This window comes from Terrapene carolina, unplaced genomic scaffold (assembly GCF_002925995.2).
Source record: "Terrapene carolina triunguis isolate 2854851 unplaced genomic scaffold, T_m_triunguis-2.0 Scaffold62, whole genome shotgun sequence".
In the NCBI taxonomy this organism is placed as follows: domain Eukaryota; kingdom Metazoa; phylum Chordata; order Testudines; family Emydidae; genus Terrapene; species Terrapene triunguis.
In genome coordinates, this window is record NW_020664413.1 from 49,897,366 (window position 1) to 49,915,490 (window position 18,125).

At 41.0% G+C, this 18,125-nt stretch overlaps 1 protein-coding gene across 1 annotated transcript in view; it reads right to left on the reverse strand.

Moving 5' to 3' along the window:
• Positions 1-945: 945 nt before the first annotated feature.
• Positions 946-18,125, reverse strand: part of STAT4 (signal transducer and activator of transcription 4) — a 52,963-nt gene continuing 35,783 nt past the window's right edge. Inside the window, exons 8-16 of the mRNA XM_029910521.1 lie at positions 16,844-17,002; positions 15,657-15,749; positions 14,703-14,762; positions 12,388-12,481; positions 10,924-10,968; positions 6,477-6,560; positions 5,507-5,605; positions 3,778-3,913; positions 946-1,004 (exon numbers count right to left, since the gene is read on the reverse strand). Of these exons, the coding sequence (XP_029766381.1) occupies positions 946-1,004; positions 3,778-3,913; positions 5,507-5,605; positions 6,477-6,560; positions 10,924-10,968; positions 12,388-12,481; positions 14,703-14,762; positions 15,657-15,749; positions 16,844-17,002 (829 nt within the window). The remainder of the gene's footprint in view (positions 1,005-3,777; positions 3,914-5,506; positions 5,606-6,476; positions 6,561-10,923; positions 10,969-12,387; positions 12,482-14,702; positions 14,763-15,656; positions 15,750-16,843; positions 17,003-18,125) is intronic.

Sequence of the window (18,125 nt, forward strand, 5' to 3'; positions counted from 1 at the left end):
GCTGGAAGCGGTGGCCGGTACGTCCCTCGGCCGCGCCGCTTCCAGCAGCCCCCATTGGCCTGGAGCGGCGAACGGCGGCCAGTGGAGGCCGCATTGGCTGGACCTGCGGACGCGGCAGGTAAACAAACCAGCCCGGCCTGCCAGGGGCTTTCCCTACACAAGCGGTGTCCCAAGTTTGGGAAACACTGGTCTATATCATTTCTCCCTCACTATGAAACTACAGCTTGAGAGCACAGAACACAGCTATTTCCTTCCAAGAATCTTCAAATATTACAAATATATTTTAAATAATGCATCTTTAATATGAATGTATTGGATTTACTTTCCATACTCAGTATTTTTGTCTGATTCTGACCAAAGTATTTAGATGTATTGATTTACAGCCAATCAGTTCTTGAAGTATCTTTGTTTTAGTTCACAAATGAGCATTTGGAGTAATTTAACTTTTTAAAACAATTTTAGGGTCTGGCTCCCATCAGTGATTATGGTTTCTTAAGTCAGTTGTAAGCTAACTAGAATGGTCAAAGAAGATTCAGACAAAACTACTGACTAATGGTCAAGCCATTAATTTTCTAGAGATGGCCTGTATGTGCCAATTTAAACTGCATCGCCATTAAAATATAGTTCAGTTTCAACAACTTTAGGACAGGTCATTTTGTGGAGTAAAGGGTGACCCACGTTGGTTTAGGGCATGAACTCCTCCCAGCCAGATTTAACCATTAGGGTCCTTGTTGCTTCTTTCCATGAAGTAGCATTTTAGAATTTAATTTAAGTGTGCTAGGCCTGGAAATCCTGACACAGGGCAGCTCAGGATAGGGCCAATCCTGATTTCAGACATGTCAAGTGGGAGGTCTGTCAGTGAGGTCAATGGGGCAGAATTAAGCCTGCAAGCAGGCACTCAAAGGAAAAAGAAGAATATTTTAATTTTTTTTTTTTTTTTTACAATCATACCTTGCAGAACTTTGCCCAGGACAGTTGATAATCATTGTAACTAATTTGTTGCCCTAAAATTTAAAAAGAAATATATCAGTCCCTTTGTCTGAAGTTCCTGAAATAGGTTCATTTGTGATATTTGAATATTAAAAGCATTACACTGTACATGACATTTAACTGAACAACATGACTACAAGCAAAGTTTCTCTATAGGTGGACCTGCAATTTAAACATTACAGCAATGCTTTGAAGCAACTTGGGACTTCTGTTCTATATCAACTTAAACACAGAGTTCCACTTTTTATCTGAGTTTGCTGCTCATGGGCTTCACTTTATCTGAGACTTTTCTGTTCAAAGTTCTAATAAGAAAATCTTTTATGATACATATGTCCCTACTAATTTACTCTTCTGTAAATGCTAGCAGAGAATAAATATAGTATCTTTAGAGTAACATCACTTAACATGTAGTTATTAGTCGTATTGTTTCAAATCTTTAATGTCTAAATAAGAAGTCATGATTCTCCTGTGAAATAAAACCAACCTCATCCTAATTTTTTTCCCTTCTAATTACTGAGATACAAGAGGAGGGAGATCTTGTTTAGACAGGGAATGGCACCCGGAAATTGCACCAGGTCCCAGACATTTATCCAGTAACAGGCTAGATCACTTGAAGTGTTTGGGGAAGGAGTGAGAGCTGGGAGGGGAGATCTTTCAGCCTGACTATCTTGCAGGAGGAGGATTCAGGTACAGGCACAATGTCTGGGGGAATGCAAACGTTTCCTTCCCTCAGTTTTTTTTCCTACTGTACTTATGATTCCCCTTGTTGTGGCTGCAGGTCTTTTGCATTCTCACTCCTGGTCTCGTCCCTCAAATTTTATTAATGTGGTTGCAGCTCTGGATCCCAGCCCTGGAAGAGGTTGACTATGTGCACATTGGACATGCACAACTGCACCTCTCTTCAACCTGCACCACCATCACTTCACTGCAGAAAATGGCTCTAATCAGGATGTTCCCTCCTCCTGTACAACAAGCCACTAAAAAAAGTGATTTCATTCCCCTAGGCAAATTGCCTTCCCCTCCCAATCCTCCTGCAGCAGCCTTCCCCAAACCATGAGCAGCTGCCTTAATCCCCTTTTGCTGCACCTCAGAAGTATCCTCCTGTCATAAATATAGAGGGAAAGGTGCATAAATCCCTCCTTGGCAGCTGTACTGAATCACCTTACCTGTAAGGGGTTAAGCAGTTCAAATAATCTAGTTGGCACCTGACCAGAAGGATCAATGAGGAAAGAGGATACTTTCAAATCTGGGGCGGGGGGGGGGAGGATAATTTGTTTGTTTGTTCCCTCTCTGGACGGAGGGAGAAGCCAAGCAGGTACAACATCTCCTAAAAATATACCTGGAATAATCCATCTAAAACCACAGAAATTGTAAATAGAGCAAGGAAATGCATTAGGTTATCTTTTGTTTTGTGAATTTTTCTATGCTACAGAGGTAGTTTTATTCCTGTTTTTGTAACTGTGAAGCTGAGCCCAGAGGGGAATCCGCTGTGTTTTAAATCTTTTTATTGCCTTGTAAAGTTACCTTCCATCCTGATTTTGCAGGTGTGATTCTTTAACTTTTTTCTTTATAAATAAAGTGATTTTTAGTGTCCTGAAGACAAAGGGTCTGGTCTGTGCTCACATTGCTAAGGCAATTGGTTGGTATATTATTCTCAAGCCTCCCCAGGAAAGGGGGTGAAGGGCTTGGGGGGATATTTTGGGGGGATAGGGATTCCAAGTGACACTTTCTTGAATTTTTGTGTAAATCACTTGGTGGTGGCAGTAATACCGTCCAAGGACAAGGAAAGGAATTTGTGCCTTGGGGAAGTTTTAACCTAAGCTGGTAGAAAATAAACTTAGGGTGTCTTTCATGTTGGCCCCCACATCTGTACCCCAGAGTTCAGAGTGTGTGTGTGGGGGAACCCTGACACCTCCCCACCTCAGCCTCCTCCAAAACTAAAATCTAGCTAAGGAGCCCCCTGTGTTTTGTCAACATCTTTTCTTCCCTCCCTCCATCAAAAAGGGCAATCAGTCCAATCAATATCCACCTGACAATATCTACCTGACTGACATTAGAAGGAACAGCCTCTCCACCTTTTAACCATATATAAATCTACCAGCCTCCTCCAAAGCCTGAATCCCCCTTCAGGAGGACAGGTAGCTGAAACCTTCAAGTGTCCATCCTGCTACTAGAAGGCTTACTACGACTTAACTATTACACTTCCTGCCCATAGAGAACCCCCCGTCTCCTTCATCAGCAGAGCAGGAGTGATCTCTCTTTGCCTTCGGAAGACAAGTAACCCAGAAGATAAAAGGTATATTATTATTTTTTTTTAAACAGACCAAGACTGCCCTTTCATTTCATAATAGGTTGACTGTTCTTTAACAAAGCTTACCATAGTTTGTTGCAACTATGACACCCTTTTGCTTAGCCTTACCGTCTGAAAGTTCACAAGCTGAGGCAATTTTTGGCATGAATAAGGTGAAACAAACTTTTTTTACTTTGAAAGTATTAACAAACAATTGGCAATGCTGAGCTGAGTGGCGGAGGTGGCTGTGTTACTGAAAAGTGATGTCACCTGTGGCAATAGCACATGAGAGCACAAAGGGGAGGAAGGCAAACTGTGTTTACAAACTGGTTTAGAACTAGTGAACAATGTGGGGGGAAAAGGGGTGGTGGTGGAGGAGGGGATTTGGGGCATAAATTCTGACCTCTAACCTGCAACTGGGCAGAGCGTGGCCTGTCATGTGTAATATTTAGAAGTAAATGGAAATTGAACAGCTATCATAGTTTTATGGTTCTTACCCATAAGTTTCTCTGCCAGCATATTGAGCTGCTCAGAATTGAGTCCACGACCAACATAAGATGAAAACTGCCAGCTCAGTACTTCTAAGAGTTGACTCAGAGTGGCAGTAGGAGGATTGTTAAAGAAACCCAGGTTCTGCAATAGAATTCATGCTTTGTTTATACATTGGTAGCCACTCTGAAATATTAGACATTTCAAACTGCAAAGAAGAAGTCAGATGCACCTTAGTTTTGATAGCAGCACTTTCTTCTGAGGCTAACAATGCTAACTATTGAAAAGCTGACCAATAAGAGCAGGTGTTCTCAGAAGACAATTTCCATCTGGAGCAAACACAACTTCAGTGTGCCAAGTCTACTAACTAACCCTTTAGACACCCTGTATAGCAATATGTTAAATTCTTTTTATAGCCTGGCTGATTTTTTTTTTTTTTTGAATCCTTTAATCTAAAACAGACTAATGACTGTGCTAAAAAGACTTCGGTTAAGAGTTTTGTTTGGGTTAAAATTGATATCTAGGGGGATTGTCATTTGGCCTGCCAATTCTTGTTGGCATTCTGACACATCCTTTCTTGCATTCTCTCTCCTCACAACATCTACAGACAGCCACCAAACCCTGACTGAAAAACTAGAGGAGCTTCTCATTCAGAGCTACTATTAGAGCTATTCCACAACGTGGCAGAAGTAATGCTGGTAAAGGTAATTGATGTGACTAACTTAGCAGTTTGTGCTGAACCTCCCACAGACTGAGAACCTCCCTGAAGTTGGGGCTACTAGCAGGTGGTACCAGTCCACTTACTAATGTTCTAATTTAATAAAAGCACTAACTCCTGTGAAATAAGTGAGGGGAACTGTATTTAATACAGTACAGAAACTCTTATGTATCCAATTTGACAGACTGATATTCAAGCTGTGAGTTACGTATTGCAATGAATTAATCTGAATAACGAAAGCTCTTTTATATATAACGTGAGTATATATTAATCACAGGCATGAATAATCTTTTTAAGTGAAGTTAGTGTTTGTGAATGGTGTAGGTTGACAGTATTTAGTACAAGGCAATCTTCTAAGGTGTTCCATATACTCACAAATTAGGAACAGTGCAAGAAGCAGGAGTACAAGACTTCCAAGTACACCCCTTCAATTTGCCTCAGTCCTGTTGCAGAGAAACCACATCAAGAGAGTGAAAGGGTAATTAAATCTACAAACTCATTCCATTACTGGTCTTTTTACCAAGACTACCAACATGCCAGTTGAGAATGTTCGCTCTGTGATGATGAGATTTGTCCACTAAGAACTATGTAGGATGCCTACCAGAGTGGGGTCCTGGTACACGCCTGGGGCTCCTAGGCACACTAATAATACAAATCAATAATAAATAGATTGGAAACTTCCAATACGTCATTTCATACAGACCAAACACCGGAAGTCAAATGGTAACAGGTCAGTATTGACTGAAAACTATCTTACATTTGAACTGACGATCTGGAGGTAAAAAAGGGCACCATATCTCGATCCAAAGACCCATTCAATCCTCTACGTAATGTTAATCGTATTATTATCAATGTGATTACAGCTAATTTGTAGTATAGAGTGTGTGTGCAGGGAAAAAAGGCCAGATTTCCTAGAAGTATCAGATCTGGGAAAAAATCTTTTTCTGCTGATACATTTTTTTGACAAGTGGATAACTAGAAATATACAGAAAATTAATATTTGGGATTTGAAGACCTACCTGAGAATCCTTTGACAACAAGTTGTACCAAATAATAGAAGCCCAAGCATTAGGTAACTGACTGACATTGGAAATCATCACTACAGGCAAAGAACTTGTCTGGTGAAGAAGACAGAGTATGTGAATGTTACAGAGTGTTGCATACAAGGCATTCATTGGGGAATGTATTAGTCTGCTAGCATGTTTTTTTTTTTTAATTAGCATAATAGTTTTGTAGTATTGGAAACTGTAATAGTTTCAATATCACCAATTCGTCTTTTGGCATATTCCTAGGGGCAGAAATGTGCTGGGGTGCTGTTGCTGGCTAATGGTTGGTCTGTGAACCCAAGGAATGGGCCCCCAAATGTCCAGTGAATGTTAGTCTCAGAGCTCAGCTATATGTGCTGGACTCCACAGCGACCCAGGTGGCTGGCTGTAGCTGTGGCTAGGGGCTGCCTTATCAGCTGTATGAAAGCTGCACAAAGTATAGCTGCCAACAGCCAGTCATCTGTCTGGGAGGAAGGGGACCTATGGTATCCCTAGAACTGTTGGAGACCTTCAGGGCTCATGTCAGCCACACTATGATGCCCACAAATGGTGAATCAGGAAGACCTGCAGGCATGTGTATCATGGGCCCCTAAAACTTTCTCTTGACATATATCATATCATATCTTCTCAAAGCAGCATGCTGTGCTGCTCCATGGGGCATCCCAATCCTGTGTCTATTGAACTCAGTGGGAATTTTGCCACTGATTTCACTGGGGGCAGGACTGTGCACTAAATTCTCTGCAGAACATCATATTTATGCTGTACCAAAGTGAAGTGTGCATAGCCAATTAGAGTTAGCCAATTAGATGACTTAAAAGTTGCTGTATGTATCTATGTACTGTACATCTTCTATCTCAAACTCTTGTAAGTAATAGGTATTAATTTGGCTTGAGGACAAATAATTACTTATTCTTCCCCACATAAAAACAGTGAAAACACTCACCTCCAAATCTATAGTCAGACCATACAGGGAGACCTGTGTTTCAAAGCTGATGGAGTGTAGCTCTTCAGTTACCATCTGAGGGCCCTGAGGAAGCAAACACATTATAAAACTGTGAATAAAGTTGGCACTTAAAACTGGTTTTGGCAGCCTGACTACAACCAAACCATGCAGAGAACACAACACTCAAAGAAAATATGCCAGTTGAATATACTGTTTAAGCAGAGCCAGTGGAAAATCATGGGTGTTTTTTTTTTTTTTTTAAAAAGGGCAGTGCCCTGACCTTAAACTCTGTCTAAAACTTCAGCAGTTTTCTGAAGAAGCTAAGAAAACATTGTTAAAGGGATTGTTGCACTTTTAAAGACTGAAGTGAAAAATGAACAAAAGGAACTGTGCTTTTTGCAAGTTCTAGAGATGGCCTCAAACTTTTTTTTTTAAAAAAAAGCTTCTTTCGTGATCAACAATTTCAATGTAAAACAGATTCCGATTTCCCAGAGGATTCTGTCTATCTTTGGAGGACTAGGAATGCAACATCCCAGGAAGGATAAACTTGAGCAGTCGCTCAATTAGCTTTCCTGTTGCCCAACAGCTCCTCCATATATTGGGCTAGATTGTGCAGTTTGCACAAAGAGCTGCATGGAGGCCCTCCTGCACCAGTAGCAGTACAGGGAGTGACTGTGCCTCAGGCATAAACTCTCCCAGGGTTGCTCAGCACTCATGGGGGTGGGGGGTGCATGCACTGCTCTGTACCATCCAAAGGGATGGTGTATCTTGCTCTCTAGTGTGCTAGAGCCCCGCTTCCTTTTCAATCCTTTTCAGTTGATTTGCTCCGTGGAGGGGTTAAGGTGAAATCCCTGCTTACAGAGAGTATTTATAATTCTCTGTCTTTGCATAGGTCACATGAGGAAGGTCTCCTTCCATGACTCCGCTTCCCCTTGCACATGTCTGCAAGGGCAAATCACAGTTGGGCGCTGCAGATCAGGTTTCCACCTCCTATCAGGTCAAAGTTCCCCTCCTGAAACTACCAAATCCTGCCATTCCTAGTATAAAGTTCAATGGGGAAAAGCCACTTTTTTTTACAACCAAAAGTGAGACAAAAACCCAAATGCATGATGTCAACTTTATGCATCAGCCAAAGCCATGAAAGGCACAGTTTCACTGGCTTTGCAGTTCACCTTTTAAGTTAAGCTTTGAATAAAAAGTTCCCCCCCACCCCAGTGTGGCATAAACCACAGCTGCAGAACCTTCTGATCAGTAGGCTTTCATGGACACTTACCTGGAATGGAAGAACTAACCAAGCACAGAATTAAAAACTGTCTCTGCCCTGGGCCAGATTTTTAAGGTATTTAGGCACCTAAAGATGCAGATAGCTGCCTAGTGGGATTTTCAAAAGCACCTGACCTCTCTCAGGAGAGAGTTTATTTGCCTATTCTAGCTACTACACTCCTTTGCCTTCTCATTTCTTTCAGAACCTGGGACCAGCAGCAGTGTGGCACAAATAACACAGCTATAACAACCAAGCAGGATACTTGTGCTACCTCATTTCTGAATTCATTTCTAGAGCCTCAGTATATTTTTTTTCCAGTTGCAGCATGGAACATTGACAATTGTCTCCATCTGTTAACTAAAATGATTAACTCTAATTCCCCGTACAGGACTAGAACACTGACCATATGTGTTTTGAAATGCAGATCTGAAAACTGTAACCACAGACATACTTGGAGAGCAAGTTCTGTGCTTATAAAAAGGGAGAAGTTGGTAGAAGTTTGGCATCTGTCACTACGTGCAGGGATCCACCAGCAGTTTTACTTAAACACTCCAAACTAGCTATATAGCTCCAATAATCCTTCTGAAAGTCATAGTCTCCTCTTGCCTGCAGCAAATGGAAGTACCCAGCAGAAAAGATTTGAGGACAAGAAGTAGCCACCAATATGCTTGTACTATAACCTCAGAAAGTGGGGGCAAGCAGCAATAGAGCGAAATCTGGCAAATTTGTGGCATGGCCAGATAAGCCACACACAGGAGTGAGAACAAAAGTAACAGAGTGGCCAAATCACAAGGATATTCACATAGAATCACTCTGTCTCTGTGCTGTTCCTTGTCCTCCCCCAGCACAAAAGGCTCTTGCTGCCACTGGCTTCCCCACATGCTGGCAGCATGGCTGTGACTCCCTCTGATGGTGGAGAAGGATGATCAGAGGATATGTAGCTGCTCAGAGTCGCTGTAACTGCATTCTGGATATTATCCCATTTAACAAAAAGAATGGTACACAAAGTACAGCCTTTTCCCGGCCCCTCTCTTCCATCCAGCCCATATCCCTCACACTGGTGCCAACGCTCATAATTTTATTGTGAATCTTGTCTTATTTTTTTAACTTAAAGTCCCATTTCCTGGAGACCTGTGGTTATGTGAGAATCTCCCTTTACTTTTTGTGGGTTTTCTTTAAATTAATATTGTTAACCTTCCTGGATATAGAGAGAATTTGGAAAATGTAAAACCTAAAAGGCTAATGAACTAGAAGGCAAATAAAAAAACCCCAAACACTAATTGTTTAAAGTCTCATGATTTTTAAACAATCTCATAACATTCTTTGGGGGCCTGATGCATACATTTTGAACACTTGGGGTTCCTGATACTAGTTTTGAGTGGGGACACTTGGCACCAAGAAATTCTCGGGGAGGATGTGATCTGTTGGAGGAATATACTCTCTCACTACCTGTCCCATCTGCATAGGCCTCAACTTTTCTTCATGCCATCAGTGCTCTTTTGCTTCCCACTGTGCTGCATAAAGGGGAGCATTTAGCCTTGGATGATTTTGGATTTAATAGGAAAGACTCATCGACAACTAAGATAAGCACACTGCATCTGTTACTAAATCCAAACTTAACAAGAGGTGCACAAACTGAGGGCAGGGCAGTAGCATTTTACACCCACTTTGCACTCATTTACCCTAGTGCAAATTCACTTCACAAGGTGCAGAGCAACAGAGAATCAGACCCTGAGTTTCAGTTTTACTATTCAACTGGTGAATTGTTCCAGTCAAGAATACAGATGTGTGTGCAAAAATGTGTCCTGCTTGGTTTTGGGTTGTGGTTTCTTTTTGTTTGTTTAAACCATCCATGCTGATCTTTTCTTATTTTGCACATAAACTCTATTACGAAGGCCTGGTCTATACGCAGTTTTTGTACTCTTATAACTGTCTTTTAGGAATGTGTTGTGTTTTTTTTTTTTAAAGATATACTAGTATAACACCTAACGTGGATGCAGTTAAACTGGTAGAAAGGTACTGTAGACAGGGCCAGCACAACCCATTAGGCGACCTAGGCAGTCGCCTAGGGCACTAACATTTGGGGAGCGGCGACCGCGGCTGCCTAGGGCGGCAAAAAAGCTGGAGGCGCTCCTGACTGTAGACCAGTATAGCTTTTCCTCTTCCCAGACAGGAATACTCCATACCATTTTTAAACTGGTATAGCTGCATCCACACTAGAGGGTTATACCACTTTAATTATACTGGTACTGGTACAGTTAAAGCCGTACGAACATTCATGTGTAGGTTTCTAATTTTTGTTTCAGTCTGATCTTAAACAAATAGCAAACTTACTCGAAATACTAATTCATACTGATGTCCCTACACCAATATTAATGGTATCTATTTAAAAGTGTGTTTTTTAGAGAGCAAGACAATGCCTATTTTGAGGTTATGTAAATTTTTCTTTGGGGTATATAGGAGAAGCATACTTTTAGACTCTTCTAGGATGCAGTCACTCACAACATCTGTTCACTTTACAAAGCTGAAGTGTACACAAGTCTCCCAAATGTCAGAGGGCATGGATAGTCCACAGTGTGTGTTAGTTATTCTGTAAATCTGAAGTTTTATATTATAATCTAACCACAAGGGGGCGCACTAAGACCAGCTTCTGATAAATATTACCAAAGCAGGACCAAATTCAAAGCTGATTGAAGAAGGCACAACTCCATTGACTTAAATACAATTACACCCTTATTCCAGTTGTGAATTTGGCTCTTAGTTTACTTATTTAATGAACTGTTCTTACTGGACATAATAAAAAAAAAAGTCTGTGGAAACATTTCTCTTGTTCTGGATTTCATAAAACTTTGTTTTTACAAAATGTAAATGTTGGGGCCCAATTTAAAAGAATACTCCTTAAGAAGAAACACACGCATTTGGATACAGATATCCTGCTGTCTAATCCAACCGTTTTTGTTGTATAAAACTGAGGCTTTTTAATTCAAACTTCTAAGAAACTTATTTCTGAAAAGTTCTCATGTATTTTTATTATATTACGACTGTCTACTGTTCAGTTTATCATGACTGTGTTTATTTCAAAAGCTAACATGCCTACAAATGAGATCAGTGGAAATGCATTCTAAAATACTTTTTATTTGAAAGTCCTAAAAAAACATATTCCAAAACTAAAAAACTTTATACCTCATTTCCTTTGCTTCCAGCACTCGATTTCATTTCTTTGGGTTGCTGTAAAATGGAAATTAAAATCTATATTCAGGAAGTTTATAGATGGAAATATTTAGCAGCAGTATTCGCTACAGTGGTTTTACTACTATGGTTGTATAGTGATGGTCTATTTGTGCTGTGCATCCTTCAGAAACTAACATATGATTTCTTCAGGGATCTCAAAATAGTATGTCTACACTACCCGCCGGATCGGCGGGTAGTGATCGATCGATCGGGGATCAATTTATCGCGTCTAGTGTAGACGTGACAAATCGATCCCCGATCGCTCTGCCGTTGACTCCGGAACTCCACCACGGGGAGAGGCGGAAGCGGAGTCGACGGGGGAATGGCAGCCGTCGATCCTGCGCCGCGAGGACGCGAAGTAAGTGATTCTAAGTCGATCTAAGATATATCGATTTCAGCTACGCTATTCTCGTAGCTGAAGTTGCGTATCTTAGATCAATTCCCCTCCCCCCCCCCCCAGTGTAGACCAGGCCTTCATGGCTGGTGGAATCAAAATCTGCCTTGCCATAAATTAATGGCACTAGGTAATCTTGTGATAAGTACACCATTTACATTGAATACCTATAATTAAGGCTCTGATGGTGTTTCTTGATAAATCTATTCAGTGAGTGATTATTTTAAAGAAGTTTTTTAAATACACAATTAACTCCTAATATGTCAATAAAGCTAAGTTCATAATAAAAAAAAAACTAAACAAGAATGCAAAAAGTGAAGCCTTGCGTTCTAATTGCAGACTCCTTTCCTGCAGAACTTCTACGATGCCCCACAGTGATTAAGCCACAGAAAGAGACCACAACATATCATTGGAGATGTAGTCCAGTCAGGCAGCAGGACCAATCAGGAGAATAGGGACATGAGCGACCCAGAATTAATGTTGATTTTGACAAAACTCCATTTTTGATGGGAAAATTTTTCATTCAATATATTTCAAACACCCCTTTTCCTTTATTTAATGTTTGTCTACTTGGTCAGCTCATTTGTTCATTTGAGAAAATATCCAAAATAATTATCAGTAGCAAATATGGAAATGCGAAAGCTACAAATCATATGAAGTCAGATGAAAAATCTAGAGCCACTGGACACAGAGGGGATGGGAGGGAGATTGGTTTGTAGAGCAGAAAGTACATGGTACCTAATCTTGTGTAGAGTATTAACAGTGAGCATTGTATAGCACATATTTGATAAAGAGGGTAAAAGCAAGTACTATGAGGCTATGTGTGCTGTTTCTTTAAAACTGCAGCAAAAAGTGGGGCATGTTGGGGCTGTGAAAGGTTCTAGGCAGAAGCTCTATAGTGAAGCAGAGAGAGAGACAGACAGCTGTAGGAATGATACAGTTTTCCTTGTTCAGGTTAAAAAAAAAAATCTGTGATTGCTTTACCAATGTCACATGACAAGAACAGTACCTGGCAAACTTACCAAATGTCTAAATTCTACAGACAGACTTCCATTTGCAGATTCATCCATATTCATAGCTTTGACATGAGTGCCACATAGAACAAATCTGCGATTACTAGAAAACACATTATAACAATGTACACAATGGCAGATAAAATAATGTGGGATAAATTAAGAAGTCTCAAACTTTTATAGCCTTACCTTACAGTTGATACATTCCTTTAAAAAAAAAAAAAAAAAAGAAAGAGAAAATATATCCTGTAACCCAGTGTGTGTGTGTGTGTATACATATATATATATAGTATGCATTCAAACTAAATAGCGCCTTTTTAAAAAGAGCAGATTAAATTATGCCTTGGCCTCTAAAGGTTCATCCATATTACAAATCCAGCTGTGACTTTTGTTCTGTAATCAGTCAGACATGGCAAGTTATAAGTAATATGATTCACTTTGTGCCCCCACAGCCTTTTTTCTGCCATCGGAACCATATGTGCATATTCAAAGCTACCACTCTGCCTAACTGTTTGCATCAATGCATTCTGGGAAAATACAGGCATCTGTACAGCAGGGCACAGAATGCCTGGAGAACATGCACACAGCATCAGCATGTAGAGCAATGTCCTGCTGCACAGACACCTGGGAAGGAAGAGGACTAACCAAATCAGTTTGGGTGTCCTGTTCACACTGTAAAAAAGAAAAATGGGAAAAAAGATGGGAGGAACCACTTACAGGAAGACAGCCATGTGCAAAGCTCAGTCTCTGGCGGGGGTGGAACACTCTGAGCTTCCATAGTTACTAACTATAGCACCAGTCCTCCAAGAACATGCTTAACTTTACTACCCTGAGTAGTCCAATTGAAATCAATGGAACTACTCACAGAAGTGAAGTTAAGCAGGTATGTAAATATTAGCAGGATCTGGGCCTGTGTGGTGTTTTGAGATAAATTAGCTTTTAGAGCTAGCTATGCTATTAACTAATTACAAGTTAGAATCATTCAATTAGAAGTTGAAATGTTGCTAGGGCCTAAGGTTCTGCTGAGAACAGCCAGTGAGAAACCTGAAACTCCCATTCTCTTCAAGGAGCCGGACCTTAGTAGTTATTTGTTTTGTGATTACAAATTAACGCAGCCTGATTTCATCAAAAGTATAGGGGCACTGAAAAGACAGATGCACTTTGGCTTTCATTACACAACCTACATTCACTTGGGTATGAGAACCTTTTAGTGAACCTGGGCTAACTTATGGTTTCCACCCAAAACTCGGCAAAACTGGTTGACGTTTTGTAGTGGGGCGCTTGCCCCACTCCTGAGGAACAGGGGTTAAAAGCAGCCCTGGTGAGGGCTAGGGCTGAAGGAAAAGCCTAGGCTGATTGGGGAAGCAGCCATAGCTAGGGCCAGGCCCAATCAGGCCACAGCTGGCCCTATAAAAGGGCTGTGAGGCAGGAGCTCAAAGAACTCTCTCTCTAGCTCCTGAGAGAGAAGGACCTGGCTGCCTGGTAGCTGAGCAGGATACCTAGGGTGGTGCAGTGCTGCGGAAGAGCAGAGGGAGCTGGGGAGCTCCAACCTAGTAAAACTCCAGGCTGCAGGTCTTGTTAAGGGCCTACAAAAGGGTACACTGGGGCTGCAGAGGGGCAGCCCAGAGATAGGCAAAGGCAGCAGGTCCTAACCCCCTTGCCGATGATGAGTGGTTTACAGACTGCAGTCGGCCCCAGGGAGCGGGGGGCTAGATGATGACTGGCAGTAGCCACTGAAGCAAGGTGGGTTTAGAGGGTTGGGGGTTCCCCTGGGAGGGGAGACCCAGCGTGAGGGGGTACTGTGGTGGGCAGAACCCCTGGGCAAAGGGCACCGGGGTCTGGGAGGGACACGGGGAGCCAGCAGCAAGTGAGACATCCTCCGGCAGAGGGTGCTCCGGAGCTGGAAAAGAGCTAATTCCCTGGACAGCCAGTAGGAGGCGCCACGCCGGTGAGTCATCGCACTGTTACACGTTCCCTTTATTTTTTTTTGATTGGTATAAATGTAGAACTCAAGGGGCACAATCCCACAGGACTCAAAGCTGAAAAATGGTTTGCATGAATATGCTGCTGCTGCCAGCCAAAACCACTGTGTTTCACACAGCTCCTGTTACAAATCTTCATTGGAATTGCTGTCTCGAATTTTAAAAAATCAAGTAAAAATTAAGCTTTTTTTTAAACATAAGAAAATCTTTCAGCAGTTATTGACTCTAATAAACCTCCTTAACATTCAAATAGGTCTTATATTTTAAAAACACAACAACTTTAAAATCACCTAAAGCAGCAACACAGACGGTGAGCCCTAGCTGTATAATGTGGTCACTTACTTGTCAATAGTTGCTTTCACTCTGATCTGGTAGTTCAGCTCTGGCAATTTAATTAGCAGCCTGGGAAATAAAAAAGTGTAAAACTGAACAATCAGAACTAGGACTTGTCCCTTTTATATAGTAAAGTTATATGTCATTATAGAATAAAGGCTGGTAGTTCCCTAGTCAAAGGTCTCTAAAATCCCATTTTAAAGAAAACCAGACCAAGTATCCAGAGCTGTATCATGATTTGCAGGGTCCCAAGCTTAAGTTGAGGGAGATAAGGTGGCAAGTGCCTCTCTCTTCATTATAAGTGCTGGCATATGAGAAAAGTTAGGATGGCACAGGCAAAGTGTTACTGCATAAGACTTGCAGCTGTGTTGTGAGAGACATCAAGTGGATAGTAAGTATGGGGGTTCTTGTACCCTCGTCCCTTCTGTTCCCTCCGTCCCTCCCACCATCCAGTCCTATTTTCAGAGTAGACAAGGAGCCAGTGGGGAGCAAATTCAGGCTCTGAGCTGTTGAAGACACGAGCCTCCAAAAATGCAGTAATTTACCTTGCTTGTGGGCAAGAGTAGCCTTGAAAGTACTGCAGAGATGGCTTGTGTGATGTGATATATTATTATTCACTTTGTTTTTGTGCCTTATTTTGTTAGTAATGTCATTAAAGCAAGAATCCAATAAAGGATTTTTTTAAAAATGTGACCTGGCAAACATCTGAAGTCTTTACTCACAGTGAGAAGCTGCTACTTTCACTCACGTTGAGCAGTATCTTACTCCATGTACAGTTGTAGGTGGCAGAATTTGGACCACAGTGTATGTATGTCCTTACTCAAGAAAATTCTCATTGAAGGCAATAGGATCTCTGCTTGAGTGTAGTCATCGGGATTTGGCCCAATGTGTTAAACATTGGCTCTCCCAGGATATAATGTAATATGTAAATAAAAGAATTACCGCTAGTCTTCCTTTACTTACCTTAGTTTAACAGTGAACTGTATTAAGGTTTTAAGTACCATTGGCCTCTGGGGATGGGTGGGCATGCAGGGCTGCCTTTCAATCACAAATGAACTAGTTGGAAAAGAAATAGTTTGATTAAAAGCATGCATAAATGTACAGAACTAGTCAAAAGGCTTTCATATCATGGAGGGTGCCTTTTCTATGCATATTGGAGTGGCAGGTGTACATCCCAGTCCAACACGCACTTTCTATGAATTTCTTGTGAGTTATTCCCATAAAAAATGAACTAGTTGAATATAATAGAATACATCATAGCACAGATATCATATTCCGCTAAAAGATGCAGGAAAGAGTCACCACCACAAATGAGGCAGGAAAACATGCTACAAAATCGGTTCCAATAAAATGTCTAAAACATGAAATACAACAATTATTTCACATTTCTGTCATATTTTAAAGACAAATGGCCAAATTTTGCTCTCAGACAGGGCCAATCCTAGGGATGTGCTAACAGTGCAGTCACATGTGGTACATCCACAGCATAGGCAAAACACCAGGGATGGAACAGTAACAAAATATGGTTTACTTAAAAGGAAGAAACTAAAAGGGATGCGTGAGTGTGGCACTCATGGCGGGGGAGGAGAGGCATGGAAGAATTTGGCATCCCCTAGTCCCACACCAGGCCTTGTTCACAGAGGCACATGGATGATTCCTGTTGAAATCAATGGGAGTTATGCATGTTTATCCAAAGGCAGAACTTGACCACAAAACTTTAAGGGCCTGATTTGTGAAATTCCTATCCCCAGGATCCTACCAATGTCTGTTAGTGTTGTAGGTGCTCATCACCTTTAAATACCAAGCTCTAAAATCATTGCAGATATGTTCAGGTTTTTTTCTTTTCAGGGCTTGTCTATACTTACGCGCTGGTTCGGCGGCAGGCAATCGAACTTCTGGGTTCGATTTATCGCGTCTTGTCTCGGCGCGAGGAGTACGCGGAGTCGACAGGGGAGCCTGCCTGCCGCGTCTGGACCGCGGTAAGTTCGAACTAAGGTACGTCGACTTCAGCTACGTTATTCACATAGCTGAAGTTGCGTACCTTAGTTCGAATTGGGGGGTTAGTGTAGACCAGGCCTTAATGATAAATTGTGTTTGTTTTAGATTCCTGCATCTTAAATGACACACAAAATGTATAATAGCTGATGTACCTTCGGAAAAGATTGTAGAGCAAGAAGTTGACTCTTTCCAACAGGTGAGGCCTTTGCAGTAGAATAGGATCTCCGTCATAAGTCAGTTTAGTCAACAGCTCATCCAATTTTTCCAGTTGCCTTCTTACTTGAAAAAGGCTCTCTGCCAGCAGTGTAAAACTATTGCAGAACAAATTATTGTTACATTCTCTCATATAAATTGCTTATTAGAACATAAAAGTTACTGAAGTTCTTGTCAGAAAAATCACAGAATTAGAATTGATTGTCATTTACTAACCTTATACAAGCTAACTTCAGCCAGTTAAATGAATACATGTGAACCATTGGCCAAATTGTTCCTATATTATTTCAGAAATTAGCCCTTTCCCAAAAGACCTCATTGATACTGACTTGAAGCTGCCTGTGACTTGCTAAAGAGAAATATATATGCAACCACTACTACAGAACAACAATGCCACAGCTCAGTAGTATTTTTGCAAAACATGCTCTTTAAGAGAAGAACATTTATATCCCAGAGAAGTGAGGAGATGACTGTGAAAATCCAACCCAAGCACACTTGGCTATCAGTTTAACTTAATGAGATTCATGTGGCTAAAATCCCATATGGGACTCTGAAAAAAGTCTCCCTTCTCATAACTGTGTGAGGAGTGGATTAAAAAACTGAGCAGGGACTTCAAGATTTGTCCTGTTATATCTTTGTCACAAATTCACATAGGTCCTTACAAAAAGATCAGGTAGAGCTGGTTAAAAAATTTTTATTGAAAAAATATTTTGGTAACAAACAAACAAAAAAAGCTTTTCAACCAAAATACAAATGTTAATTTTGCTATCAGTTTTCTGATGGAAAAACTAAAACTTTTCCAACAGTGAAAAATGGTTTTGTTTTTGGTTGTTCCCCCTCTACCATTCTTTCCTTTTTTCCTTGCTGACCTTCACTATACCTCTTCCAGTGAGGGGAAAAAGCTTCATGGGACATAAAAAATTGTTGGGAAGGCTCTGAATGGAACAAGAATTTTCTCTGGCTCCATTATAATTGTCAAATTTAATTATGTTTATGTTCCAATTTGAACTTTGAATCTAGATATGACAACCTCCTTTTGAGCCTTGTGGTATTTTCAAATACAGGCTATGATCTCTCCTTAAACTCCTACTTGTTACAATGACCTATTGTTTCAAATCTGGTGAAGTGTTGCACTGAATGAGTCAAAGCATGAAGTCTTTACCTATTTCTTCCCCCGATAAAACTCCCACTGTCCTCAAGTGACGAGTTTAGTGAGCTCAG